Source organism: Physcomitrium patens, chromosome 10, assembly GCF_059467195.1.
Source record: "Physcomitrium patens ecotype Gransden chromosome 10, ASM5946719v1, whole genome shotgun sequence".
Classification (NCBI taxonomy): domain Eukaryota; kingdom Viridiplantae; phylum Streptophyta; class Bryopsida; order Funariales; family Funariaceae; genus Physcomitrium; species Physcomitrium patens.
The window spans coordinates 17,325,109-17,335,197 of NC_143419.1; the positions used below are offsets into that span (position 1 = coordinate 17,325,109).

At 39.2% G+C, this 10,089-nt stretch overlaps 2 protein-coding genes across 3 annotated transcripts; both read right to left on the reverse strand.

The window, feature by feature from the left end:
• Positions 1-813: 813 nt before the first annotated feature.
• LOC141045895 (uncharacterized) lies at positions 814-1,729 on the reverse strand. Its single transcript, XM_073537057.2, has 2 exons — positions 1,245-1,729; positions 814-1,097 (listed from the first exon to the last, which is right to left on the reverse strand). Exons 1-2 carry the CDS (start codon positions 1,619-1,621, stop codon positions 1,013-1,015), a joined length of 462 nt encoding a protein of 153 aa, XP_073393158.1. The 5' UTR covers positions 1,622-1,729; the 3' UTR covers positions 814-1,012.
• A 1,433-nt stretch (positions 1,730-3,162) lies between these two features.
• LOC112287323 (F-actin-capping protein subunit alpha) lies at positions 3,163-7,426 on the reverse strand. Of its 2 annotated transcripts, XM_024530222.3 has the most exons (10): positions 6,919-7,426; positions 6,054-6,169; positions 5,691-5,780; positions 5,487-5,551; positions 5,017-5,178; positions 4,546-4,624; positions 4,339-4,416; positions 4,043-4,117; positions 3,886-3,921; positions 3,163-3,561 (listed from the first exon to the last, which is right to left on the reverse strand). In XM_024530222.3, the coding sequence occupies exons 1-10, from the start codon at positions 7,046-7,048 to the stop codon at positions 3,451-3,453; spliced, it is 942 nt and encodes a 313-aa protein (XP_024385990.1). In that variant the 5' UTR covers positions 7,049-7,426; the 3' UTR covers positions 3,163-3,450. The 2 variants fall into 2 exon arrangements, with proteins under 2 accessions (XP_024385990.1, XP_073392615.1); XM_073536514.2 differs by lacking the exon at positions 4,339-4,416 and having other exon boundaries at positions 6,919-7,367.
• Between the last annotated feature and the right edge of the window lie 2,663 nt (positions 7,427-10,089).

The following is a 10,089-nucleotide window of genomic DNA, read 5'->3' on the forward strand; positions in this document are numbered from 1 at the left end:
CTCGACTTTCTGGAGTTAAAACAGGATCACAATTCAATCTAACACAACAGGAGCACAGATAAAACAAAATCGGTCACAAAATTCCCATAAGTGCTCGCCCTTTATGGAGAAAATAATCAGAAAATCAACAGGTGGAACAGCTCCTGCCTGTAGAAACCAGAACTCTCTATTGGAATTCCATTCTGCATGAGAAAAGGGCACCACAAGGCTATCCTGCAAAGACCGCAGATCATAATGAGGGACGTCTCGACCTTGCTTCACGCATGACATGACTACATAGAGGTAAAAAAAAAAAAATCCCCTCCTTCACTCTTAATCTGTATGTAGCAACGATAGATGAGTAAATACATATTATCACATAGGTGGAATCCTAATAGAATGGGTATTGTTGTACAAGCTTGCGGTCACAGTAAGTTACACTGAGCATTCCACTGTCAGAATGCCTGAGTACCCACATTTATGGCTTGATAGGAATGACTGGATTTGTGACGGGTGATCTCCACATTGATAGAGAAGCACTCTATGCAAAGTTCACAATCAGGGCATTCATGGCACTCGATTCGAAAAGTTCCTGAGACGTCGTCAAAACAGTAGTTGCATTGGTGGGCAGCATTGCTCTTTGATTCTGCTGAATCTAGGACTGTTATTCCACACACACAAACACACACAACCTCTTCTGACATAAGATGTTACATCCAGAAAATTACGTACCTAGCAAACAAATGCAACGCCATAAACTACGGAAGGAAGGTCATTGGTTCAACAGTACACAATATTCTTATTGCGTAACCATCCATACAGTAGGTTCGCAACGAACTGCTGAAATGCACACATATTCACCACTTGAAATTCAGACTCCTAATTCGAACCTCAACAGAGTTGTTTCAAGGGTGCACTTGTTGAACGTACTCTCTTCAGCAGAGAAACTTTCAATATAAACCCACTTACTGAGATAGCCTGAATACAACAGTAGTCATGGATTCCAACTAACAATTCCGGATTCAAACGACCACTAGTAAGGCCTACCTTCTTCCGCTCCTCCTGCAGGCTCATGAAGGTATCCGGTGTCCGCAGATAGCCGTGTCCGCTTCGAAGACCTGAAATGAAACCAGGTCAGCAGACGATTCATTTTTCCCGGTAAGTTGCAACCACATCCTCACAAACCCCAAGGGTCTCCCACGTTTCGGCCCAACTGATCAAGGCCCGAACTCACTCAGGCATAGGAACTGTGAGAAATTTGATACCTGGTTGTAAAAGACTGTTCTTCCCCACCGCCAGGCACCTCGCTTGGCTCAGGGTCAGGTCCCGGTCCACGCTTCGGATTGTACTGCTTTCCACCCAAAGTGAATTTCACCACCTTGCATTCAGGATTGTTGCACGTGAATCTAGGCTGGGTCCGCTTTGGAGGATTATCGAAGTACTTAAACTCCACGTGAGGTGAGTGGCACTTTGGGCACTGTTCCTTCAGGTCGGTCAAGAGTTCCCCCGACGGACACCTCAGTCCCGCAATGAGAGCTCGGTATTCCTCCCTGGAGGAGCGCGCGAGTGCTGTGTAGGTCATGCGTTTGGGTGCTGATCGACCTCTGAACGGGATCTTAGCACGCGGGGATGCTCTCGCCATGTGGGTACACCTCCCGATGATGTCCAAACACGATCCGAGAGCCGCAGAGTGGTCAAGACACAGCAACTGCAGCACAGGAATGCGCTACGTTCGAGTCCAGCACTCAAAGAATACCACCAACGAGGAAGAAGTGAAGGGAAGTGGGGCTAATTGAAGTGAAGGGAAGGGAAATGAAAAGGAGCCTCTGGCGCTGCTCTCTCTCGTGCCTCGGTGAGTGGGGTGGGATTTGGGAACGGACGTACCCATCTTGCTCTCTTCTTCTTCTCCTCATCATCCTTCTTATCATTCTTATTCTTCTTCACATTATTATTATTATTATTATTATCATTAGTGTGATTGAACAATAGAGTGAGGTCGTTTTGTGTATGGAATCCAAGTGTCGGTTTCTTTCGTGCCCTGAAGGACGATGGCATCTGAAGATGCCTTGAATACAGGTTCATTCATTTCTCCCTAACTCATTTTGATTGATTTAGTGTAGATTTTCTGTATTTCGGAAAATTCATGTACAGAAGTAGTTCTACATTAAATATAAAATAGAAATGAAATGTAGCATTACATGAATGTTGTTTCAACAATTCAATGCAAGGTTCGGAATTTACATCTTCAGCAATAGGTTTCAAATATTGTTAGAAACCTTTTTTGAATCATTTGTTTCATAAAATCAAAGACAGCTCTCTCATATATATATATATATATATATATATATACATATAATCAGTTAATAAGGGGTGGTACATTTAATCTTAGTTGTTCTATTCAAGGAGAAAAAAATTAGTTGTATGTATGAAGAGTTCCATATTCTTTTAGATTTAAAGCTGTCACACCTAATTGACGTTATTTTGTTGCGCATTACAGGTAACAAATTCTAAGCATCATTGCTGTTCTTAAATATTATTCCCAAAATTAATTGCAAATCAGATTCTTCTGTCTATGGTGGTTGCAAGCACCATGAAAGTACCAGCCCACAACAAGGTTCTTTCATTAAAAAAAAATCCAATCTTGTTATTTATAAATACTTTTACCTCAGAAATAAGTAAGATTTTTTACAAATAAATTACAAATTACATTCACTAAATCAACACTACAACAGTATTATTTTGCAAAATTTGAATTAAGCTTTAAATTTTAAACTGAAAATCAAATTTTGACATGTGTATATAAGAATTAAAAAGTAAGTGATGCTATTGTTTCATTTCATAATTCGATTCTAAAGTTGTATATTTTTGAATAATAAAGGAAAAATAATAATGACTTACACAGAAATATTAAGAAATATAACTCGAAGTCTACATATGTATACAACTTCAGTTAGTGATTGATTCGATATTACAATGTAATGTAAATTTACATGGGGTTGCAGTGAATCATGGACCATGTTTGTGCAGAGCTTAAAGAGACCACTCTAGAAGCACACTTCCACAACTGAAGCTCCATCTCGCTACAATGCCATGGTAAACCAGCAGCAGTAAACCAATCAATAATCAGCTCAAAAGACAAATAAAAAACTTAGGTACTCTGGCAATACGGGAGGACAATACAAATCGAACAGAAACAGGTGCTCTGGTATTTCCTGAAATGCTCAGTGTACAAAAGCCAAATCCACAAAGAGCAACTAGCATGGGGGCTATATTTTTCTGTGTATAGTGCTTCACACGTATAATGATCTACAGTTCTGTCCACTAACCCACATGGGTTCTCAATGATAAAGGATGTTAGGTAATCAAAGTTTGTTGAGTCGTTGATGGTTAGTTATTACATAGCAATCGACTAATTGTTTATGTAAATGTTGCTCAAAATGCCATTATGGTCAGGTAGACCCTGTACAAGGGCTATCTCCTGTTCCCAGAGAATTCTCTGGTGATCTCCCGTGTCAAGCTCAGTTGCAATGCCTTGTCCCATGCAAACAAAGTACGAGTAACTGGTAATTTCCTTCGTAATTCCTGTTTCATCATGCCAAATTACATATCAGAAATCATTTTCAACATAGAACCGTCCTATACCTTTAGGTGTTAGCCTCCAAACTATAAAAAAACACTAGCAAAACTAGAGAAATATTCATAACAGGACCATTGTTAATCTTTCACCTCAAAGCAACAAAAGATCATAAAATACATCTGATGACCTTTAAATTGAAAGGAGAAAAAATCTTCATGAAACTGACTAAGATCATCACGGATCTACTGGGAGGCAACCTGCCTAGTTCTCACCATGAATATCTTGACCACAATCAAACTCGGAAACGAGGGTGTTCAAAACGTCCGTACCTTAAATGTTCTGTCAGACAGATTTGCAAATTGTTCCTGAATCAACAACAGGCAGGGATGAAAAAAGCAAATCAGTTCCGGAATGTAATCCAAGTAAGCTGCAGCGTACCTACGGCCACGCAGCATCTACGTTTGCACAGGCCCTGAAAATATTTACCTCCAGGTTTGACAAGAACACTGATTCGAGGTGCTCAATAGAATTGACAATCACAGTCCCTGCATCCTTCCCATCCTGCGAGTAAGATGAGAACCGATCTCCAACGGTGAGACTGGATTCGTTTCAGAGGGTTGATCAGAACAAGAGTTTCATGCAATTAAACTACAAACATTATGTATTCACTGCATGCTAAATTCATCCTAAAACCACTTGAAAGCTTAAAAAAGAAATAAGCTTCAACAAAACAATCTTCACTTCATGAATAGCGGCTAACAAAGACAGCAAAGATGTAACACCTGAAGCAGAACAGTGTCATTAAACGCACGACTACTTTGCAATTGCACATTGCCCTCTTCAAAGTAGTGGGCATTCACCTGAAATTCAAATTAGTTAGAATAAACAACCACATCATGTTGTGCAACAAAATCCTACAAAGCCTTCACATACATTATTGTCAAGAAAAATTTCCTCGACATTTCCACTAGCCTAGATAGATTACTCACACTTATCGTCCCTTGCAATGATGCAGAGTGTAACTCCTCATTGATTAAAACTCCCCATACAGATTGCCAGCATCCACCTCTGACAGCATGGGAAGAGACTTGAGAATCGTAGTTGACAGAACAATGTTCAAACAACCTATATGCAAAATTACTGGCACAAAATTTGGTGCTTGTTCAATGATCAACACTAAATGCAAATATATATATATATATATATATATATATATATATATATATATATCAAGCAAATAGAGGGATCAATTTGAAAAACGAGTTTCATACATACCATAGACATACCAAGGTAAATGAAAAAATGTGCTACTCATTTCAAAAAAAAATCTAAGTAACTTTTCTTGGACGTATTTCTTGGTCACCACCAATTCGAGAGCATTTGCTCACTAAATAGATTAATTTCCTGACCTGTGTGTTTACATATATCTCAGTCTAAATTAAGAACTTTGATTAACATACCGGAAGTTTTTAGGGCTGTAGCTTGAATTGGAGATGACTACTGTGACCTCGAATTCTCCTCCAGACTTCTCGAGGTCTTTCCCTTTGGTGCAATATACTGAGCACTCACCTCCTTGAAAGGCCTCATCTACATACTTCAGAAGTGCTACATCTACACAAAAACTGTTCGACGGACTCAATGTGAGAAGGATTCGAATTTAACAACAAAGAAGCACCGACTCGGAGCGTGATGGATATGAAAAAAAGAGTAGCAGCCGTTGTTGGCGTGTGAACACAATGACAGACACCAAACTGGATTCACAAAATATAGAAATACACAGTTCTATAAAAAGAGTGTTTTTATCCTAAAAAGCTTGAGCAGCAACAAAACTGTAGGACCTTGATCTCAGAATAAACAAGATGTAAAAATAGAACACCTTCTACAGGTGTAATGGCATGAACTTCTCCGAAATTGAAAAATAGATTCTCACCGAAATCCTTCTACATATGCAGACGGGAGCTCCTCATCATCAGCTGGACGCACCTCGGTACACATCTGCCCCTCGAGAAATACGAAATAATTCATTTTCCAGACAACCGAGCTGAGAAGACAAAGTTTTACATGTACGGGAATAGATAAGAATAAGACAAATATTTTTAAATAAAAAACCAATCCGAAGAATTCATTTTCATACCTGCTTAACATGATCCACGACTGCAACACTAGCAGTGCGAGGAACGAGGAAATGAGATCTATCGAGTTCCCCAAATTTTGTCAATAGCACCTGTCACCACATGCATATTGTGCCTGCCAATCAGCACAACCATTCTCAGAAGTTTACACAACCTTCTCCCAGCAGATTCGTGGAAGCCCGTAATCTTGGCCTTCCAAGAAACTGACAAAGGTGCTGCTAAGAACATATATTCAAATAAAGCCGCAGAGACGGGATATTGAGAGGTTCATAGCATTACTCAGGAAGTTCGCAATTGAAAATCTGATTGGGGGGAGAGAAAAGCCAGGCATGTAATGCATAAAGTGAACATTGCCAAGTCCATACCTTGCCACTGCCATCGGGCATCTCCAGAGAAATCATGCTCCTCACATTATACTCTGGAAAAGCTTCTGAGGCAGCTCGGTCGTAAAGTTGGCTATCAGTAAGCAATTCCCGGACGTCTGCAACTCCATTGTCCCTCCCCTGATTAGCTAATGCACAAGACACTCTCATCGGACACAGTCAACATTAGCTAATAGCTCAACAGTGAACAAATGGCTCTTAATAAAACAAACATAACCCATTTTCAAATGATCGAGGATCAGAACTTTTAATGTTTTAAAAGCTGGTATAGATATTTATTAAAAGGCATGGAATTCGACATCTACAAATCTTAAATGTCGCACAGGAGGAAAGTCACCTTCAAGACAAACACCATACGATACTGCACTATATATGATCTCAAGTGACAGGTTAAGGTTTGAATTCCTTTGCAAAGACAGAAAATGTAGTCCGCACTGAGGTGGCTTCAAAAGGAGTGGACACAGGATGGAATAAGCAAAAAAGCTTGTTCGTACTCTTTTGCATTGGAGCGAAGTATCACAGTTTTACTTAGATCGCGGCTTGCTTAGTTTACAGAAAATGGTAGAGAGAAGCAAGACGGTGATCTACTGGAGAGAGGATTGGGGGGGGGGATCCTATGCCAACGATCGTCTACGAAGTTTGTAGCATTTCCAATCGCTAAAGGATTCCACGGAATCTTTTTTCGAAACGGTAAAATGGTACGACTCGTGTCGCATTCAAATGCGAATTTCCAGACGATCCCCCACGGATCGCATCCTGGTGAGGCAAAAACATCGGATCGCTGTAAAATGATCGCGAGAGAGCAACTTTACAGTGATCTGCGCACGCCTGAAGATCGAAACGTTACCTTTCGCGACTTGAAGCACTTGCCCTGGTGGAGCGTTCAGCAAGAACCACTTCCCAATGGACACTTTCTGATCATCTCCCAGCTCCTCGTATTCGGTCTCCTCGAGATTACCTTGGATCCTATCCTCCATACTCACACCACTTCCGCACACTACAAGAATTCAACCGAAACCAGCCAACCCCAACAGCCCTACAAAAGAAACTCGCGAACACAACTCGGGGGAATGCTGAAGAGCACTCAAATCGCTTGCATCAGTGCAACCTCGGAACAATTGGCGCCAAATCCAGGAGCAGAAGCAGGAATGGGGCCATCCATGTCACGCGCGACCTCCACCAGCCGTACGGGAATGGCAGCAGCTGAGACAAGCAGGCAGGGTTCCCGCGAAAATGACAGCCAGCCGGCGAGATGATGATGATGAGCACACAGACACCAACAACCTCGTCATTCCAGAAGAAGAAGAAGGGAACAGGGAAGGGGAAGAAGGGCGAGAGCGGGGGCGGAGCCGATGCCCGAGCGGATGGATGCAAACGCGAAGGGACAAATTAAGAAGCGGACCCGGCGGAAAGGAAAGGGACCAGACGGACGAACGGAGTCCTCCCTGATGCATCCCCTCCCTCCCCCTCTCCATGCTTTCGTCGTGGTGTGTGTGCCCAATCCGAGTTTGAGATACATAGCCTCTTCTTCACCCTCCTCCTCCTCCGCCGCAGAGTAAAAGTGGCAGTTCATCGGATCCCTTTTGGCTTCTTGTTCATGTGATTGGGCTGCTGCTGCTGCTGCTAGGAATCGCGTGTCCCTATGTTACAACTGCGACTTCTGACAGCGAGGGGTGGCATGGTGGTGGTGGTGGTCATGGTGTGTGCCCTGCCTGCCCTTTCCAGCGAGGTGAGCAAGAGGATTGACATTCGTAGCCACACACACCCCCCCCCCCCCCCGGCTCCCCCTATTTCTCTCTACTTCTACTTCTGCTCCTCCTACTATAGTGGAGGACTTGGTAGGGGTTGTCCTGATTGAGTTAACCCCTTCCTCCTTTGTGTCTCCTTCTTGTTCTAATTTCCTTGAGCATGATTCAACTGGTTGGGTTAATTTTTTGTCTTGGTTATTTTGGGTTGCTTGGTTTGTTAGTTTGCAATGTATTGCTCTCTTATCCTTCTCCCTCTTTATCCCTTCCTTTAGTTAGTTGTATGTATGTATGTTTGGAGTTCAATGCAAAGCTTTTCACTGTCATAAGCACTTTGTTGCCAAACAATGTTGTGCTCTCATCCAACATTCTCCACCATTCACTTCCAACATGACCACCACAACCATCAATAAAGCCCATAATATTTAATGGATACAAAATTCATTCAAATCTATGGCTGATAAGAAATTCACTTTTATAATCTTGAAGTATTGTATTCAATGGAGAGTAATTCTAATGCCATCATCAATTCATTGTTTGTTGAAAATCAAACTAATTATGTATGATTTTCTAAAATAATTATTTCAGATTTTTAAAAGTAATAATTAGTTATTATTTACATATTAGATATATTATTAAACTTTCACATGCATTAAAAAGACAAATATTTCTTGGAGGATACTAATCATGTTATTAAGAAATTATTTCTAGAATGGATTGAATAGCATAATTAGAATTTACAAGTAATAGAGCTATTAAGAAAATTTGAAAGGAAATAATTTCAATTATTGAAGGTGGAAAAGTTGACATTAGAGCCAAAGAAGGTTGAGTTATTTTTTCAAGCAACTAATGGAAAATTACAAGGAAAATTAGAATTGCTTCTTGAAGATAAAGAAGAAGATGAAGGATTGACAACAAAGTAAAAAAATATTAAAGATGCTATGGATTTGCTTGTAAAACGAGAGAGAAGGAAGAACAAGGTTAATATTCCAAGAGTAATACAAGTACCTAAAACTCAAGTACATACAACATCACTAACAATACCTATTATTCAATCTTCAATGTTTACATTTAAGAAAGAAGATATGGAAGTTGAAGAAATTATACATGGTATACGGAATCTTCAAATCAAATTGGCAAGATTTTGAAAAAAGACTTCTACAACCAATTTGAAAGTTATATGTAAAGATGCATTTGGTATAACAATATTTTTCATATATGAAAGAATTGCAATGAATTTAATAATATAGTGTAACAAAGAATCATTTTTTGGAAAAATGGAAATATGGCATTAAAAGATACAAAGAACCTCCTTCAAACCAATTTTGGCAAGGAAAGTATGAGAGCATTGATTTAAGACTATTTAATAGCACATAGAATAGCAATACAAGAAAGTATAAGTTATTGTCCTAAGAAAGATAATCACTTTGACAAAAGTATAGAGACAAGTGGATTTTGGACTTTGGCCATTTCTATAAAACAAAAAAGAAAGATGCCTTGAAAAGCATTATTAAGAATTACAGCTATAATAGAAGGTGCAATAAGTTAGGAAGAGCTTGTAGAGGCTCTTTCAATTCATGCATATATTGCTAAGAGCCAACATGAAGCCCTCATAGAAGAAAAGAGGAGGAAACTTTGTCAATATAAGAGAAAAAAATCCTTCTAAAAGGAAAATTCAAAGAGACAAAGCTTATGAAGGAGCTTCACAAAAAATACCTACAAAAGATACTTCAATAATATTAGAAGAAAAAACAAAGAAGACAAAAGATAAAGATAAATCAACAACTTATAAACTATTATTTGATAATATGTAGCAACAGATTTAAAGAAGGTGTTGGAAGAACGTGTAGTAAATGCTAAGATGAAATTCACATTGAAAGAGATTTTAAGAATTGCAAAGAACGAATTTTATGATATTATTATTTATAATATTAAATAAAAGAGACAATTAATGAATAAAGTTGGAATAAGTCATGCTATTGATGCAAGGATATATAAGGATAAAGAAGAGGTTGATAATTGTTATAAGTAATCACAAAGTAAAAAGAATAGTTATAATCAACGAGTACATTTTGATGATTATAGTAATAAGGAAATAGAAGCTTTAGCCATTATACTTGAAAGCATTTAACAAAGGCAACTACATAAGTGTTAGTGAAAGTGAGAAATATAAAAGAAATAATTATTGCTTTAGTTGACCATAGTTCCAAGATAAATCTTAAATCTAAAGATCTTTAAAAGAAGCGGAGGTGGCTAATTGGTATAGAGCATGG